This window comes from Pezoporus flaviventris, unplaced genomic scaffold (genome assembly GCF_033815535.1).
Source record: "Pezoporus flaviventris isolate CSIRO_AGI_PZ_B2104156 unplaced genomic scaffold, CSIRO_AGI_Pfla_v1 ptg000036l, whole genome shotgun sequence".
In the NCBI taxonomy this organism is placed as follows: Eukaryota; Metazoa; Chordata; class Aves; order Psittaciformes; family Psittacidae; genus Pezoporus; species Pezoporus flaviventris.
In genome coordinates, this window is record NW_026892584.1 from 33,145,123 (window position 1) to 33,165,076 (window position 19,954).

The 19,954-nt window shown below is 43.3% G+C and overlaps 2 protein-coding genes across 3 annotated transcripts in view; both read left to right on the top strand.

Moving 5' to 3' along the window:
* The window catches only part of CALM1 (calmodulin 1), a 390,385-nt gene that overhangs the window by 298,683 nt on the left and 71,748 nt on the right, over window positions 1–19,954 (top strand). The gene's annotated exons all lie outside the window — the stretch shown is intronic.
* Window positions 9,769–18,560, top strand: PSMC1 (proteasome 26S subunit, ATPase 1). The gene is made up of 11 exons (XM_061463837.1): window positions 9,769–9,793; window positions 10,467–10,520; window positions 11,352–11,448; window positions 11,864–11,988; window positions 12,497–12,682; window positions 12,867–12,995; window positions 13,903–13,999; window positions 14,186–14,375; window positions 15,696–15,847; window positions 17,310–17,464; window positions 18,238–18,560. Exons 1-11 carry the CDS (start codon window positions 9,791–9,793, stop codon window positions 18,370–18,372), a joined length of 1,323 nt encoding a protein of 440 aa, XP_061319821.1. The 5' UTR covers window positions 9,769–9,790; the 3' UTR covers window positions 18,373–18,560.

The following is a 19,954-nucleotide window of genomic DNA, read 5'->3' on the forward strand; positions in this document are numbered from 1 at the left end:
GGCAACCTGTTCCAGTGTCTCATCACTCTCATAGTAAAGAATTTCTACCTGATGTCTAATTTAAATCTGCCTTCTTTCAGTTTGAAGTCATCCCCCCTTGTCCTACTTGCTCTTGTGAAAAGTACCTCTCCAGATTTCTTGTAAGCCCCCTTTAGTTAGTGGAAGGCTGTTATATCACAAGTGATGTAACAGTAAAATATCGCTTGTGCATTTGTGGAGGAATATTGTCATCTTGTCATGGCAGTGTTTGTTACAGCGCATGATTTGTTCTTAATGTGTATTTTCTACCAAGTATACTACTGATGTAGTTTGAAAGATACATAGCCTGAGCACTGCTACCTTTCCTCCCCAGCTTGTCCTGACATAAGGTCAAATTCCACCCCGGACGCAGAGTTGCCCAGTTGCCTTATCCTTTGCACATGCATGCTCCTAGCACACCTAGATGAAATGAGTTATTAATTTTTCTTAAAATTGAGTATTTTGTTTCTCTGGACAAAACTGGTTTTAGTAAGCTAAAGAATGTTAAACAATGTTGCTGTCTTTCTACTTTATCTGGTGAAAGTATAAAACTAATCTTACAGGCAGACCCTGTCTTTGATACTTTGTGCTTTTTTTCTATAGCATAAACATAAAATGTATGCTGGGTCAGCTAAGGCTTGTATGACAGTCTGGGTTTGGGAGAGAAGGAAAGAAATATGCTACTTATTTTGCTTTTAGACCAAAACCGAGTTTGGAGCCAGACCTCCAGGATATTAATCAGAAACAAATCTGACACTCGACACCAGATGGGTTTTGAAATTGTAAATGCTTTTTTAAGAAATTGCTCTGAATCCTGGCAATATATGGTAAACATCATGTTATCACTGAAGATGGTCCCAGGGAAGCACAAGTGAACGGATCACATACAAAGACAGATACCGACAATAAAAGTACAATCAGTCATGAGAAGACATTAATTTCTCTAAATGAAATTATACTCTTAGATCCAGTGATAGATGCAGTCCCCTGTAAAATTACTGCCCGTGGCGCACTGTGTTTAACATACCATTATAACTGGAATTCTTGTAGTTTTGCAAAGGACCACTGTTTCTCTGAGTGAGCATTTGCCGTTTTCATTCTCAGGCTGCAGAGGGTTTGGTTTCTCAAAGAGTTCTCCTTTTAATAGCTGACAGCAGAATATGTTGACATTGTTGTAACTACTGTTCCTGTTTCATTCTGAATTAACTGGAACACTTCCATGAGGTTCTTGAAGCCACAATTGTGCCATGATGCAATCACATTTCATGTACGAATATGTGTGGGCTGTATCACTATTTGGATGTGAGACCTGCCAGCAGAAAGTTGTCTTTAGGTGTCAAGAGTGAGGAGAGCAGGGTGATGGACTAGTGAATTTTGCAACTTGCCATTGAGTCACACGTAGTCTGTGCCAGACAGGTCACTTCAGACTCAGCTTGGAGGTACTCTCATAGCTTACATGAACTTCTTTTCCAATTGAGAAACATGTTCTGCAAAAAGTAATGTCTCTTCTGCCTCTAGCTTGTAGAATTCTATATATCTTTGGTTGAATCCCTCCTTTCTCTTGTGTTAGAGGGGATAGAGACAAATCCTACCAAATCATCACAGCACAGACAGTTACAGTCCTCACACTGATGCAGTGTACTACTTTTGACATGAAGAACTGTGCACATTAGCCTGTTGCCAAAGCATTACAACCTTTTTGTGTTGCAATTCAAGAAATCAGTCATACAACAGGTGATTTTACATGTTTCAAATGCAGTTAGGAGTAAAGAGCATAGCTTTTAAACCAGAAGATTATGAAAGAAGAGGTGACTCTGAAAATGTCATAGTATGACCCCACTGCAATTTAATATTATTGAAAAACAGTATAATCCTACAAATCAAACTCTCATGGTCTCTAAACACTTCCCACTAGAATATGAAATATATTAACCTGATAGCTGTAATATTTGAGTAATACAGTTTTCTCATGGTTTAAGCCCAGCCAGTAACTCAGAACCATGTAGCCGCTTTTTCACTCCCCCCTTCTCCCCTCCTTTCCCCCTGCTTCCAGAATGAAGGAAACTGCTGCAAATTAAAAAAGACACTGAAGTAGGGAGCTGTTTTTACAGCAGGAAATGTGGACAATTTCACTAACTATAAACCTATATCTGAAAACCTTTGCAAGGCTGACTTTATATGGGATTGGGAGAGAAAAAAGCTGTATGAGGGAGGGACAAAGTTTTTCCAACAGACATCTTTGTAGAAGATGAAATAGAGCTTCAGAGCCACAGCACCTGCACAGACTCTATGCTTTTCCAGAGGAGACTGACACCTCCCAGTACTTCTGAATTCATCACCCTACCCCATATTGGAAAAGCCCATAGGAAACAATACCCAAAGCAAACAGAAATTCATGCACTTTTCATTTGTCACTCTGCATGCCAGTACCACCCTCATTCCACTAAATTCAGGGCCTTCTCCAGCTGTTTTGGGCAGACAAGATTTCTGCACAGCCTCTATGGTAAGAACTGACATTTCCTCAATGGGGCTTTGTTTCTTATTTTTAAACTTATTTTTCAATGAGAGTATCTTGGTGTGAATGAGCAAAGTAAAACTAGAAAAATAGTCTTGGGAGCTTAAGAAATTGTCTGCAGAAACTGCTGCTTGCAAGTGAAGATAACTGATTTGACTAACTCAACAGATTCAATTTGCATTATTAGCAGTAAATATAATTACACAGGTATACCAACCATACCTCCTGATAGCGCTGCAATCACAGCCTGATTGAACAGACTGTGCTTCATGAAACTGAAGCCACAATTATTCAATAGAGGATGTGAACATGGCGAGACACTTGTGCAGGACTGGATTACCGTGCTGCAGGAAATGACAGAGAGAAGTGATTACATTATAGCCAACAGATTAATGCAGAACCAGTACTTCAGTGAGGAGCAATTAAAACCAACATCTCAGTTTCAGTGGTGAACCTGGTGACTCCTGGATTACTAGGGACTTTAAGTTTTTCCTGCTTGCTTTTCTGATTCTCAGACAATGACTTTCCATTCTTTCTCCTACACTGATGATAGCTTTCTCCCTTCTCTCTGCATTCTGCTTCTATTTAATACTCCAGCGCATTCAGTCCACTTATGCTATTGTTGTTAGATTCAGCCTTTCTTCCCATCCATTTCAGTGGGCTTTGGATCGATTCCTAGATGCTTTCCGACTTCAAGTCTCTCCTCGAAACTACTGTCTTTAAGGAACCCTTCTCTGCTGTATCTCCGCTGATGTGCCTTGCCCTCTGGCCTCCTTCCTGTACTGCACTGAGAGGAGAAGCCCCGTGGAGCAGGTGTAGCCTGTCTTGGTTTTGCAAAGCATGAGCACTGGCAGCATTAGATAAGTAATTACAACAACTCTGCCCTTTCATGAGGAAACACATACAAATCATTAGCAGATAATATTTCAATGGAACACACAGACTTGGCAAACATCTACTACTGTCTAAGGATTTCAAAGCCTAAGTAGCATTCAGAATAATATTAAGAAAGCTTTCATATCTGCCTTTAGAAATATGACTTTATCGTGGCTTTCACTGGAAGCAAGAAATAATCTGAAACTTCTTGTATTTCCAAAGCATAAGTAATTTAGGAGATTAAATTGTTAACTGGGTCCTTAGACTTCATGACAACAAATAGATTCCTCTGACTAACAAAAAAAAAAAAAAAAGGGTTTGCTTTTAAAGTGATTTAAATCTTCTTAATGAAGAGGAATTTTTTATTAACCAGTAATCTCATCATCTAAAGGAATGAGACAGATTAAAGCCCCTATTGGGAAATTTTGGTACCACAAAGAATTTTTTTAATTATAAGTGCAAAGACTGGGGACCCATCTTGGGGCTTTCCACTGAAGTGAGGGATCAGCAGGTTGCCTTCGGTTCCCGATGTCTCTTTTCGCTTGAGTAACAGCTCAAGTACAGCTAATAGTGGTTATGTCAGGGAAAGGAAGGCAAGTCAAGAGCAATTTGTGCCTCGGGGATGCTGCAGAGTCACTGCAGATCAGAGGAGGCTCATCCACACTGGGAGCAAGGCGGTTACAGAATATCAGGAAGGCATAAGGACACCACCCTTCACCGGTTAGAAACACAACACTATGTCAAGAAAGGTCACAAAAGTTGTGACTGATGATTCAAGTAGTGAAACATCAGGTGAATCTTTTCTAAGGGAATGGTGACTTTGTGTATACAAAGTAATTCAAATCAAATGGGTTTTAGCTAAGAGTTGTTGATGTAGTTTGGGCTGATGCTAAGAGGCTTCCATTTGAACTGGTGCAAATGTACAATATGGACTTCAGGAAAAAAGATGGAGGTGAAGGTAACATTCCTGGGTTTAAAATCATCATATCTGAGTCTTGCTGATGGGAGAAGGAGGAAGTAACCATGCTGCTTCACATAAGGTGCTTATTTGAGCAGCTTAGTTAAAAAAAGCCATGTTCTTAGCTCCCTGGATAGCCAATGTGAAGTAAGACTCTTCCAGAAGGTGAAGCGCCTTGTTCTGAATTGGGAAAGAAACTTCTCTCAGTTGATTCTGTAGGGAGCACACAAGGAGTAAATACCCTGCTAATAACTACCCTTCACATAGTTACATGCTGGTTAGTAGGTGGTGGGAGTACCTTCCCCTGCTAAAATGTCTGAACACCTTGCAAGCAGCAGAGAAACTTAACAGCTAATTGGGTACTTGGACACATGCACACTTAAAACAAATGATCTTTTCTAAATGGCCCTTAATAACCTGCAGTTTTACTCATTTATTGAAGTGGTATAAGCTCATAACCCACTTAGAGAGTCCAGATTGCAACTTTTGAGTATGTAACCCACTATATGTAGCTACAATAGCAAGATTAATCTTCTTATTATCTGGATTTATGGAAACATAAAAAGCTCTAGGCATCTAAACATATAATAAGAAAGGCAAATTAACATCAACAACATGAGCAATCCTAGTAATTTCCTCTATGTGTAAAGGGAAAATAAACCTCTCTGCTATGTATTAATCCCAGTCCAAATATTCCCGCAGCCCTCAGCTGCCTTCTTCCTCCTCAAAAACTTGGGAACAGAGAAAGGGGCTTTACAATATGCCTAAAAGATCAGCAGTAAGCTGGCTTCAGAAAAAAGAAGAGCGAGTAGGAAACACTAAGAAAAACAAAGCACAACCCTCCTCATCCCTCCTGAACAATTCTTAGCATTTTTTGATATGAAAAGAAGCTTTCTGACACCCCCCAGGCTATGTTCATCTGTAGCAAACAAGGACTGTGTGTTCCTTCCTGTTACCCCAATTGCTCGCTCTCTTGTTGTGGGTTTCTTTTTTTTTCTTTCCCAAGTGAGGGTAACACACAAAATCGGAGACACTTGGATCATCAAACATTTATTTTTTAAGCTTCCTAATTTGACATTATCCACACTCTGCAAACAAACCAAAAATCTGGATGTGGATAGCAAAGAGAAACAGCCAGGTCACAGAACTGTCTTTCCACAGCACTGACAGGCAGCATTACTAACCCCAACAACTGAAAGCCATTAACTAGATACCCCCAAGCTGGGAAGCTGGTTCAAAACCCACAGCATTTCCCTTTTGTGATTTGTGTTTTCTGCCACAGCTGTTTCATGGCATGTATTTAAGAAAATGAGCTAGGAGACAATCTTGACGACATCCTTTTACTGTTGCTTCCACATATAATCTCCAAATATTTGTAAAGGCTACAAAACCGGATATGCTGTCACAGATGTGTCTTGTGAGTTCACAAATGCAAAGCTGAGCTTTTAGCTTCACCTTACACCCCTACCATTCTGGTCAACTTACAAAATAATTCTCCCACTTCAAATGACTGCAGAGCTACAATACACTAAACTTTGTAAGAAACAAGTGTCAAGAAATCTGAACCAATACCAGCACTACCTATTACAAGTATAATTCTAAATAAACTTGGGTATTTCTGTATCTAAAGTGAGGCTGAAGAGAGGAAAACTTGCATATATTTGAGGGAGAGGATGTCCTAGCAACTGTACATCGTAGTGGTACAAGAAATATAGATGCAATCCTGCAAGACAGTAAATTCCATGAAATGAATGTTATTAAAGAACATCTATTTAAATTTCATTCCAAGTGTCCTTAAAAGTTGCAGAACAGCTGATGCCATAAAAAGCCCATAGCTAATTCTTAAAAGAATAAAAATAGATAAACCACATTAAATCCACAGTGCAAACCAGTAACCCTTGTGAACAAATGGAACCAAACCAAAGTAAATGCTCAAAACCTCACACCTCTCTGGAGAGCCCAGACAGTCACATTAACATTTTATCAAGTTCCCTACTTCACAGTATCACAGTATGCTACAGATTGGAAGGGACCTCAAAAGATCATCTAGTCCAATCCCCCTGCCGGAGCAGGAACACCTAGATAATGTTACACAGGAATGTGTCCAGGCGGGTTTTGAATGCCTCCAGGGAAGGAGACTCCACAACCTCCCTGGGCAGCCTGTTCCAGTGTTCCGTCACCCTCACTGAGAAGAAGTTTCTTCTCAAGTTTAAGTGGAACCTCTTGTGTTCCAGTTTGTACCCATTACCCCTTGTCCTATCATTGTTTGCCACTGAGTAGAGCCTGGCTCCATCCTCGTGACACTCCCCCTTTATATATTTATATACACTAATAAGGTCACCCCTCAGTCTCCTCTTCTCTAAACTATAGAGACCCAGCTCCCTCAGTCTTTCCTCATAAGGGAGATGCTCCACTCCCTTAATCATCTTAGTTGCCCTGCGCTGGACTCTCTCCAGCAGGTCCCTGTCCTTCTTGAACTGAGGGGCCCAGAACTGAACACAATATTCCAGATGGGGTCTCACCAGGGCAGAGTAGAGGGGAAGGAGAACCTCTCTCGACCTACTAACCACCCCCCTTCTAATACACCCCAGGATGCCATTGGCCTTCTTGGCCACAAGGGCACAGTGTTGGCTCATGGTCATCCTGTCGTCCACTAGGACCCCCAGGTCCCTCTCCCCTACACTGCTCTCTAACAGGTCGTTCCCCAACCTATACTGGAACCTGGGCTTGTTCCTGCCCAGATGCAGGACTCTACACTTTCCCTTGTTATATTTCATCAAGTTATTCCCTGCCCAACTCTCCAGCCTGTCCAGGTCTGGCTGGATGGCAGCACAGCCTTCTGGCGTGTCAGCCACTCCTCCCAGCTTAGTGTCATCAGCAAACTTGCTGACAGTACACTCAATTCCCTCATCTAAATCATGGATGAATATATTAAATAATACTGGTCCCAGTACTGACCCTTAAGGCACTCCACTAGTTACAGGCCTCCAACTAGACTCCGCCCCATAGACTACAACTCTCTGGCTTCTCTCCTTCAGCCAGTTCACAGTCCACCTCACTACCTGATCATCCAGACAATACTTGGACATGAATTCTAGAGAAAGTGTGAAAGAAAAAACATAAAAGCAAAAGCAAGACATCCTCCACGTCCTACAGACTGCTCTAAAGTGAAGGCTCATGAATGCTCCTGATCATTACACTGAAAACAGTGACAGATGTGAATATAATCTGTGGTCCTGGTTCACAGTTTGAAAGCAGAGTAGAAGTATTTTTTAGACTACACCCTCATCTTTGTTATAAGTCTTCTGCTGCTAGTGATGCAGAAGAAGAAGACCCTGTCTTTCCACACTGACTCCCCACATAACCCCACACTATCTTGCTGCAGTTTTCAGCCCAAAAAAAGAGAAAGTACCCAAAGATCCCCCAAGTTCATTAGCTGACCACCAGTGCTCCTGCAGGGGAGGCAGGCACTGGTGTTCTGTGGCAGGCAGAAACACAGCCACTGCTGTGGGTCCCACACAACAGGGCCTCTGCTGCAGGGACACGGGGTGAAACAGGCTGGATGCAAAGCAGATGTTTGATTCTGGACTGAGCACATGCTTGTGTTTAGTCTGTGCTCTGCCTTTGGGAGTGCCCAAGGCAGACACCAAAAGTCTGCACTGTGTTTCTGCAGGAATATTACAGATTGGTGGAGCTCAATGTAGGTACAAGTGTAATGTTTATCTGGAGAGAGGGATTTCCTTAAAACTACCAGTATTCTTACAGTGCTAGCCATAAAAAAAGCAATTCTCACACACTAAAAATTATGTTTTCATATTGACTGGCCAATGCAAGAGCCAGAAGGAAGCATCAGGTCTAGGAAAAAAGCCTGTAACCTTAAATACAGGTCTTCCTCCTCTGCTTCTCCACAGCAGTAATAAATCCTAACAGAAAGGTCAGTGTCCCTTCTTTCTTGGCAGTTAAAACTCATGAAGTGTAGATGTTAATTCCTGGACATACAAACCTCCCTTGCTCTCTTTGATTTGTATTTCCATTCTTTCATTACTGAGAAGCTTTTCTGGTTACTACCCCTGCAAATAACCTAAAAACAAGGTTGTATGCTTCCATTTGTTTTGGAAACACAGATGGGGAAATATTACAGGAAAACAAACTTTTGGAAGAGCTACTGGCATTTTGTACACAAATGAATGCCTGTTTATATTGCTGGAACAGCCAAAACACATGGCAGCTCGTTCTACAGGTGGAGACCAACCAGCACCAGCAGCACTCTGAAAACATCTGCTGCAATGAACTCAGCATAGCAGTCCAGACGCGGTCTCTGGAGAAGATCACTGTGGTAAAACACTGGCTCTGGGTTTGCTCTTTTCTGTACTTCAGGCTACCCACCTGGGCTCTAAAGCTGCAGTCCTCTACAGGGCCACACGTTAAAAGCAGAGCTTGCAGCAGGTAAAAGGCTAAGCTGTGACTGCGTAAAGAGCCTCCCATGACACACGGCAGGAGCAGGGACCTCCCAAAGCCGCCGTACAAACCAGGCAAAGGCTTCAAGTGTCTCAACGTTTTCACTCGTGGCACAACACAGCCAGAGAGCGTTGGTCTTGCCAGGAAGAGCCATCTCTCGGTGGTTAAGTAGTAGTGCTTAAGGGAGGTAACCCAAACTACCAGGGTGAAGGCATACTTTGCCGGCGTACTGAGAGGTTTTAAGCATCATTTTCATAGATGTTAACATTGCCGCAGCTTGTTATTATGAGCTTCAGTGTGTATCATGAAGCTCATAATGAACTGCGCTGTAAGAACACCTGTGAAATACCTCATACGGAAGGAACTCTGCTTTTGTGTAGGTCTATCAGACTGTTTGAAACATCTCCTACTTAACCATGGTGAAAAGTGCTGGTAACCTGACGCTGTATTCAAAAGCTACCGCGACTTTTCTCATAGCTGAAATGTGACCACGCGGTGCCTGCCGACGGGACAGAAACCACCACTTCCCCAACAGACGTCTCGCTGCACTCAGGAGGACCGATTCAGAGGCGGTGTGACCAGCCCGCAGGCCGCAGTCACCCCAACGCGGGCGGCCTTCCCCGGCAGCCCAGGAGCCGCGCACCCGTACGCAGCGGAACGGTGACCTTCGGCCGCTCCGCACCAACCGCGGCACCGAGCGCCCCCTACTGACCGCAGCCTCAGGGCCCCGTGCCGTCCAGGTCACGTGACCTCGCCCAGATGGCGGGCGGGCGGGCAGGCTGAGGAGGACAAGACCTCTGCGACAGCTGGATCACGTGACCTGGGCTCCGCCTCACCCGCTCCGCGGTGTGGCTTTTGGCTCTGGCCGTACGCCGTAGTGACGTCACCACCGCGTCCCTCCCCGGCAGCTGCTGGTGCCGCACTTCCGGTGCGGTACTTTAGTTCCTTTGCGGCGGCTGGGCAGGATGGTGAGGCAGCGGTGCGGTGCTCGGGGCGGGCCGGGAGCGCGGCCGTGTGGAGCAGGAGCAGGAGTTGGGCTGGCGGTGCCTGAGCGGGGGGGCAGGCCTCCTCAGGCATCGCCCCGCCATTGCTCGGGGGTTTTGCGGAGTCAGCGCCAGGCCCGTAGGCCGCTCCGGCGGCAGCGGCCTGGGGAGCGCGACCGGCTGCCCTGAGGTCGAGCAGGGCTGTGAGCCGGGCGGGTGCTGTGGGAGGCTCGCCTCACTGCTCTGATAGGAAAGTGGGTTTGTAGCGGTGGGTCTGCAGCGTCCCGACAGCAGGGCCGTCGATCACGCCGCGGGGCCGGCCCTCTGCTAGAGGTGCAGCGGGGCTGGCCGGCTCTGCTCGTGGGAGATGTTGGGAGCTCTGTGGTACGTGGTACTTCATGTTGCTAGTGAATTTACACTGACAAGGAATGAGCTAAACCCACGATGCACTACGACAGTGCAGGCAACACTGAACATGGCCTTCCTGTCTCATAAGTCCACACTTCTCGTTATTTATTTTTGGCAATAAATTGAAATATATTGGTGATATGTCTGAATAAGAGGAATCTAATATGTCATTTCTTTACATGGACCTGCCCATGGGTTTCACAATTCACAGTAGTGTGATAATGTTGTCTGTTGTTTTGGTTTTTCTTAGGGTCAAAGTCAGAGTGGCGGACACGGTCCTGGTGGGGGTAAGAAGGATGACAAGGTAACTAAAACCACAACAAAGGCTTTTACTTGTGGGATGAACTAACTATGGCTTTACTACGGAGAGTGGCTGCAATAGGCTTTATTTTACAACCTACAACTGTTTTTTGGTTTTGTACTCAGAACCGCACAAAATTCTGCTCTTGCTGGCTTTGATGAAATGCCTTCTCTTTTATGGGTGCACAATGGAGAGAACAGGTTGCTGTTAAAAAATAGAAAAAGAGCGTAACTGTAAAGGAAAAGTGAAGTTATTTGACACTAGTAGTATATTTGTTAAACTATAAATCTGTGAGGGTTAGGAAAGATGACTTGCCTTCAAGCTGTCAAGTCAGTAGTTTTGGTTTGAAAATGACATCATACCTTCATCTGCATAAGGTCTGTACTTGGTGTTGTGGACCATTAGAGATCTTTCCAGTTTTGTTTGGAGATGGAAATACAATGCACATGAGAAGGTATGTCTGAGCTGACCGATTGAATGTGCTTTACCTGTGGATTAAACTGCAGCACAAATGTTCAGATTCAGCATTTGCTTCATCCTTTAGCTTTAGTTGTGATTTCCTTCAGGCCTCGCCTTCTGTGTGCTGTATTCACTGAAAATTGGCAGAAATTTAAATTTTTTACTAAATGTCAAATAAGCAGGAGAAGACGTTTTTGAACTTTGCTAAAGAATAAGAATATTTCTTTTGGGCTTCTTGTGTATCATAAAGGAGACAGTTTTGTTATGTATACATTCACTTGAGCTGAGCACTCTCATTCTATGCACCTAACGTCTGTATTTTTGATTGTTAATAACCCAAATTATTTTTTCATGAATTTTATTTTTATGAATAAGGATAAGAAGAAGAAATATGAACCTCCAGTTCCAACCAGAGTGGGGAAAAAGAAGAAGAAAACAAAGGGACCAGATGCTGCCAGCAAACTCCCCCTGGGTAAGTGTCCTGCCAGCCCCAGCAGTGCTGTGGACAGTGGCCTTTGAGAGGTACAGAGCTGCCCTTTTCCCTTGAGCTGGCTGGGTGTTGTGTACAAATGGTGCGACAGAAGGGCAAATGTTAATCTTATTTTGTTCTTTTACATTAGTTAGAAGTAAATTATTGTTATGCAAGATGTAGCCCAAGAATTCATGAGTGAGACAGAAATTGAAATGAGGAGAAATGCAGGGGAAACATTATCTTTAAAGATGTTTTTTTTTTATGTAGGATTACAGTGAGACTAGTAAAATAGTGGCTGCTGCTCACATAGAAGTTACTGGTAAAAAATAAAGCAGAGTTTCTGGGAATGAATTAGTGAATAATTGGTAATATGTCAAACTTCATCTAAAATATTGTGATTTCACTTGAACTGCAGTGACTCCTCACACACAGTGCAGACTCAAATTGTTGAAATTGGAGAGAATTAAAGATTACCTCTTAATGGAGGAAGAATTTATCAGAAATCAAGAACAGATGAAACCTTTGGAAGAAAAACAAGAGGTGAGGCTTGGGTTAACTGTTACGTCTAATATTACAGTAAGTGCTCCAATGTGAAATACAAGCAGTGGGAATAAAGTGCCATGAATATGCAAGTCAGTACAAACATACTGTATTTGTTACAGTTATTTGTTAAATCTCAATTACTGTCCAAAAACCAGAAGACTTTTTTTCTAGTGGTGTAATGGCTTTAGTCCAAGTATTGGTTACTACAGATGAGGCCATGGTGGTTTTTAGCTTGTTAGTGTTCTGTCCAATTGCAGCTCCCAGGTGGCCATCAGCAGAGACAGAAAGAATATTCTAGCTGTGCACATCCATATAGTAGTGTTTTTAGAATAGGATGAAAACAGTAGTGGATTTCATTACTGGCCTCTGCTATTACACCTTCTAGTGCAGACGATCAACCACAGGAAAAAACGGTTCTGTTCAGTGTGAACTGTTGAGCCAGTGTTATACAAGAATGTTTTTGCCTGTGTTCTTGAGTTGTTTCTTGGGCTCTTCATGGCAACAGGAAGAAAGATCAAAAGTGGATGATCTGAGAGGAACACCGATGTCCGTGGGTACCTTGGAGGAGATCATTGATGACAACCATGCTATCGTGTCCACATCAGTAGGGTCAGAACACTACGTCAGTATTCTGTCTTTTGTGGACAAGGATCTGCTGGAGCCAGGCTGCTCTGTCTTGCTAAACCATAAGGTGAGCTGGTTTTATAAAAAGAAACACAAGTTCTTGTGCAGTTTTTAACTGGCCCTTTTTTCTGAGAATCACAGGAGAGCTGATGCTGTTTATTTCATGCATCTAAGTAGATGGGCATTGGGATTAGGCTTGAGCCTGTATTAACAGCACTTGCTTGATTTGACAACTCTTATGCTTGAATTAGGTTCATGCTGTGATTGGAGTCCTGATGGATGACACAGACCCTTTAGTTACTGTGATGAAAGTGGAGAAGGCTCCTCAAGAAACATATGCTGACATTGGTGGCCTTGACAACCAGATTCAAGAAATCAAGGTACTTGGTTTTACTGATTTGCACTATTCAGGAAGCTACTGATGGAGCTGCTGTGCTGGGGGCTTGTAAGTGTCACCACAGGCAACTGCTGCTCACACAGCGTTCTGAATCTTGCTCTAGAGCTTTTCTTCATTTGGTTTTGCTAGGAAGGCTCATAGGCCTAAATCTCTAAGGTGGGAGCGTACCCATCCACAACAGTACATACAGAAACCTTTCATTGGGGAATCTGAAGAGCCCTGAGCTCGTAAGATCTCTGCAATAACTTTTGCAAATCTATTGTTTTGCAGCATACAAAGTTACTGATTGTTGCATGTTGACAGTTCAGAAGTGCAGAGGTGGTTTTGAGTGTGTGGTGCCATGCAGTCTGAGGATTTAGTGGGTAGGGGCTTGGGGCTTGTTTTGTGTTTGCATTTGTTTGTTGGGGGGGGGGTTGTGTTCAGTTGGGTTTTGGGGTTGTTTGTTTTTTTTCTTGGGGGGGGGGGTGTGTTTCCCCTACCAGCAGATCTCTGTCTGATCCCTCGTAAAACTCAACCCTTTTGCTTTGATTTACATGTTTTCAAAATCACTGATGAGATCTGCAGTGTCTGATAACTCATGGTGAAAAACATCTTTTCATAAGGAGCCTTCCATGAGCGTTTGGGAGTCAAGGACTCCAGGGCTCTAGATTCAGTGTTGGAGGAGGGGGAACACTCACTGCTTCTCTTCCCCATGTTAGGTGGGAACAATAGGAAGACTGTTCAGATAGAGTAGTTGTCTGCCTTAGAACTGAGGCAGTAGAGAGACAGGCTTTTCAAGGTCTGTCTTGAAATCAGTTAAGTTCTTTTTGCCTTCATTACTTCTATTAATGCTGTTGAGACCCCCAAGGAACTGTGCAGAGCATTCACTCACTGTTTTTCTTGTGCTGCAGGAGTCTGTGGAGCTTCCTCTCACGCACCCTGAATACTATGAGGAGATGGGTATAAAGCCACCTAAGGGAGTCATTCTGTATGGCCCACCTGGCACAGGTATCTTTTTACAGTATAGTAACAGCTCTGCTGTGCTAACACAAGTGAAATAAATATACTTGGTTAGTACTAAAGCAATGCCAAGTCTGTCACAGATTTCGTGTGACTGTTTTGTTAAAGCACCTCCCTTCGCCCCTCCCCCCCCCCCAAGACTAACTGCAGTATTTTTTTCCCATCCAAACCTAGGTAAAACTTTACTAGCCAAAGCAGTGGCCAACCAGACTTCAGCAACCTTCCTGCGAGTGGTTGGTTCAGAACTTATACAGAAATACTTGGGTGATGGTCCGAAGCTCGTGCGCGAGCTGTTCCGTGTGGCTGAAGAACATGCCCCGTCCATTGTCTTCATTGATGAAATTGATGCCATTGGCACAAAGAGGTACAGTATTCCAGCTCTGGCTTCACGCACAAGTGTTACCAGGGACAGTAAACGGTTTACTAGAAACATTTCTTTTGCAACCATACTGGTAACTCTGCTACCATCTCATAATACTCTTTTTGATGTAAGCATTTTTAACAAGTGAGACTTCAAATAACTTCTCCAAAACTAAAATACATCACAACCCTTTCATTTTGAATAGGTATGACCAGAAACTTAGCCCATGTTCTCTAGCTACCTGTTAGCATCTCTATGACACAGTATCTTAGGCAGAAGGAGACCCTGTGTACAAGTTCGTAGGGCATCCCCTAAGGGCAAATCCAAATCCAGTTATCAGCTTCACTGGTTCAACTGTAAAGCAACATCCTTCATGCAGAGTGTATCCATTTCTCATTTGCATTGCAGATAGGTGGCTAAATACTTACATTCTTAAAGTATTACATATTAAGCTACAGAGTGTGATACCATGGAGAAGCATTGCTTGTGCCACACTATTGTTCAGCCTGTATCTGAGTAGTATTACTTTGAAAATTTCATAGGTTGCATGGAACTGTCCAATACAAGTAGTCTTTAAAGTAGTCAGATGTTTTTAAATAAGTAAACATGTGCTCATACATACTGCTAAACAGCTACTATCCTGAAGCTCCAGCCTAAGGCAGCTTCTGCTCCATGTAGCATGTAGAAAGGATTGGACTGATGGTGAAGTGCGTAACACATGCAATTATTCATAACCTTTACATTGCTTTGCACAGTTGCTGAATATGGCTGCGCTGGTTTGGGTGCAGATTGTCTAGTCTGGTACTAGCAAAACGAAATAGCTGAGCTACAAAGTGGAGAGCTGTGGCCACTGGTACCTGTGCTTCAGGAAGATCGGGGTTAAACCAGGATCCACACTAGCAGGGCTGAAGGGTGCTCAGTCACAACTGTGTATGTAAGGAAAAACTCTGAAATGGAAAAAGGTGTGACAAGGTGTTTTTTCTATGAAGTGGATGCATGTGCTTTAAATAATGAGGGGTTTTCCTTTATATGTTAATTTTGTTTGGAAAAATTACAAGATTTCCTTTGCAGGATTGCTATTACTTTCCCCAGCTACAAGAATAGTTCAGTATGTCTTTGTACCTTGATGTTACAGTATGATTCTGAAAAGATGCTTTTTAATTTCTATGGTTTAACATTAAATTAAATGATAATCTATTATGGGTGTTAAAAACCCCCAACAAAGCACCACACACTGTTACACTGGTGTGCTTGTAGCAGTTTTGTGAAATATGTTCTTAAGTTTGCCGAGTGTTTTTTTTTTTTGACTCTGTTCTCTTATAGATATGATTCAAATTCGGGTGGTGAGAGAGAGATCCAGCGTACAATGCTGGAGCTGCTGAACCAGCTGGATGGGTTTGACTCTCGGGGGGATGTTAAAGTTATCATGGCTACAAACAGAATAGAAACACTGGACCCAGCTTTAATTAGGCCAGGTAAGAGACTTCCTGCTGTGGGAAGTCATTGTTGGGGCAAGGTGTGGTGCAACAGCAGCATTTCATCCCTGCCTTCAGCAGCTGGGGGAGGTGGGGCAGCACCACTCATGCCTCACAGGTCAGAACTTGGTCCAGGATTTTGACACCAGGAAGCCAGTCTGCTTCTCTACTGACTGGGACTGCTGCTGTCATTCAGGGGACAAGTAATGCCTTATTTTGGCACATGTATTACATGTTGAGCCAAGAGCTTGAAGAGGCACAAGGAGTATTTATAAATAGCCACTAAAAATGTACAGGAATGTAACACATCTGGGGTCTGTTCGATTGGATGGTAGAAAGCAACACAAGAGATAAAAGGAATAAGCTAAGCCTCCCCTTGGGGTCCTCAAGTAAAATCCACAGTATTGAAGAGATTGTGAAGATTCTCCTAAAGTAATAGAGGTAAGATAGAAAGAAAAGGTAATTTAAGCTGAAATTGGCAAAAATTGCTCTGAGCACTCACTGGACTGCAGGGTTTATACAAACCTCCACAGTGTGGAGGTGCTGAGGTGTGTTTGTGGTTTTTAAAAGAAGTCTGGTTCTGTCACCACACTCCTCCAAATCACAGCCAGGAGAGCCCAGAGGAGATACTGTTACATCAGTATTGAAAGACAAGCTGAGATGATCTAAAACTTGTTGGAAGGAAGCATCCTACACCTGTCAGCTATTTACATTACAACCATCCTGTGAGCAATCGGGGCATGTCTAGCAACTGACAGAGCTGCTGTTGTGTAAGATCTTCTGGGGTATTGTAAGTGGTGCCATCAACCCCTTAGAGAAGATGCTGTAAAACTGAAGAAAAGCAGGAATGACCCAGAGATGGAAAATGTCTTTAAAAAGATTGCTCATTAAACTGGAACAATGGGTACCAGAACATCCAAAGCCCCTGCTGACACACAGGAAACATCTGGCAGGGGCTCACAGCACAACTCTTCAGGCAAAACCTGCTGCCATCAGTTGAGGGTTTGGGTTTTTTTCTTTGGGTTTTTTTTGGTTTTAGGATGTTGGTTACACAGGGAGAGGAAGCTGCCATGGTGGTTTGTGTATGTGAATGTGGCAGAAATACAAATTTGAGAGCTAAGTGTCATCTCAGAGTAGAATGAAATTGATTACAAAACTCTTTTAAGTATTTGATTAATCCTTATACTATGGTGCTTTGGGGGGGGGAGGCTCATGTTTCCCAGGTGAGGAGTCTGTTACTTACTTGCAGTGACACAGGCTTTTCCAGCAGTGTGGCATCTGTCAGCTTCTATGGCTTCCTTTCATGACCAGTGGTCTGATCTTGCTTTCTGCACCAAGATGTGATTGATAGATTGTGATGGGAAAGAACAGTTGCTGTCAGCCTCACCTTGAGATGTTCTTCTTATGCTCTTCCCAGTGGCTGTGTGCAAAAACCCTAAGCCTGAGCTTTCCTTTTGCACAGGACGTATCGACAGGAAAATAGAGTTCCCCCTACCTGATGAGAAGACCAAGAAACGAATCTTTCAGATTCACACAAGCAGGATGACATTGGCAGATGATGTGACTCTGGATGAGCTGATAATGGCAAAAGACGATCTCAGTGGCGCAGATATTAAGGTCAGTATACATGACCATTGTTTATACTTCAAAACACAAAAATTGGACCTCATTTTTACTGCATTCAAAACCTAACAGTTGAAATTGTTCTCTAATGACCTGTGGCTCCATCGCTGGGGGACAGTTGGCTGGCTTTAAAATACCTTTTATAAGTGCCATGCACTTGGCTTTACACAGGGGGAATTTATCAAACCTGTAATGATGTAGCTTCTGTTGAGAATAGCGCGTATCTGTTACCTGTTAAAAGTGGAAATTAGAAGGGGAATGTGGAATCTTGCACAAAGATGCAAGATTTTTAGTTATTACTTAAAATTGCTTCTTATCCTATGCATCTTACGGATTCAGTTGCAAGCAGCTAAAAATGCAGCTGTAGCTTAAGCAGGTTCAGATGTGTAAGCAGTCTGCTTTTCTGAAGTAGCTGGGGCCCTTACCAGAGGTACTACATATGACATTACTCTCAGCTCAGTGCAGAAGCGTAATACAGTCCACATTACCCAAGCTGGAGGTGCATGTCCTCACAAGAGGAAAGTAGAATGGTTATGAAAGTGCTTTTCTGTTACAGCAGCATTACTCTTGCCTGCAGGAGGATGGCTTTATCCAGTGTTCTGTGTGCTTCAGTGCTCCTGAACAGTATCATACATCAGAATGCAAGTTTTGTTAATGCTCTTCCCTTCTGCTGGAGTCACTCAGAGCAGCGTGGAGGTGCTGCTGCCCTCAGGTGGGGCTTGAAGGGGCTGTGCAGAAAGGTGACTTACTCTTGCTCTCTGTTGCAGGCCATTTGTACAGAAGCTGGACTGATGGCTCTGAGGGAACGGCGAATGAAAGTAACAAATGAAGACTTCAAGAAGTCTAAAGAGAATGTTCTCTATAAGAAGCAGGAGGGAACCCCCGAGGGACTGTATCTTTAAGTCACCTGCCTTTTTGGGGCCTCCCAGGAACTCTTTCTGCGTTAATGACAGTTGATATCTATGATGTAAAACCAGTCTGGCTGATTGTCATTCTTGAAGAGGTTAATTGCTCCTGGGGGTTTTCAGTCAGTGTAACACTTTGCTACCAGAGCAGTCCAACTCAAATAAATGTTTTATTGGGAAACAAAGGCCTGCTCTTTACAGGGCACCGGCTGTTGCTTTTGTAAGACTTACTTGAAGTGCTCATGTCATACGAGTGCTTGCCTTGGTGCTCCACACCACACGGTACAGGCAGGAGCCCCACCTCTCAGTCACTGTGAGGCACCAGTCTTTTGCAAGTGCTAATTGCTGCCGCTGTTCAAGTTTTAATTACCATTCTGTATCTCTTCTTAGGGGCCAAGGAACTAGGCCTACAGTCCCTTCTCTGTCCTATGTCATATACATATAAATTAATGAAAAACATTCAAATATGCTTTAAAAAGACCAGCTTTTTTTTACCACTTGTGCTTACAAGAAAGTAAAGTGGGCACTTATTTGTATTCTTAAAGATCTAAACACTTTTGGGTAAGGCAGTATTACAGAGTTGATACATTTGTTTTTCCCAACAGGATTACCGTTACAAGCATGCTTTCTTCACTGAGTTAGATGTCTCCAATAGAAACCAAGACGGTAGGAGGTTCTACAGCCTAGTGCTGTCCACAGCAAGATGTAGGTACTACTAAGGCCAAGGTGCTCTGCAGGGAGAAGTTCAAAAGTCACATACATGGTGTTCTGCAGCATAACCTTAAAATGAATTCTGGCCCTCTGAACAAACTCATGGCTGCAGCTCCGTCCCCGTAGGAGCTGGATTTCTATTTTGCTAGGTGGTGGCAATGCACGTACTGCTTATAAAGTACTTCGTGTAATGCACTTTTGTTAAGTTCCAAGTAATTAATTTCCAGCTGTTGACTCTTAAGGTTTATGTAAAGTCCCATACACAGAAGACAGCCAACCAGTGTGCACTCTTTGTTCTGGAAACTTTCTGTGGAACAAATGCTGGCCAGTAAGACATCAGGAGTTGCACACACATCAATCCTTTTGGTAACTGCCAGTGCTACAGCAACAATGGCAGCGCCAAGGCCAAGAGATTTTGGGTTTCATGTAAAAATTATGTGGTTCGTTGTTAAAAACGAACCCTACAGATGAATGGAGTCTTGAATCCGGATGACAGGAACCCTGAAATAGAGTTGGTTTTCAGCTGGAGATGCACAGAAAAACAACAAGCAGAGTTTTATTACCCATTCTTACAAACCTTAGGAGATTTGTCTCCTTGGAAAGGTCACAGCCAGCCATGTTTTAGCACTTTCTAATCATGGCTGTTGATCTCATCATCGCTGGAGGGGCTGGAGAGCTCAGATGTGTGGCAAGCAAGGCTTTTTATTTGGGACATGGCTGGTAATGCTGGCTGGAAGCAACAACTACAAAGCAGTTGGTTCAACTGAAGGAGCTGCAATGTATTAAGCTAAACCAAGAACTGGGTCCTGGTATGCTGTCTGCCACACCAGTAACAGAATTTAACTTCTGCCATTTTCTCCAGCATTTT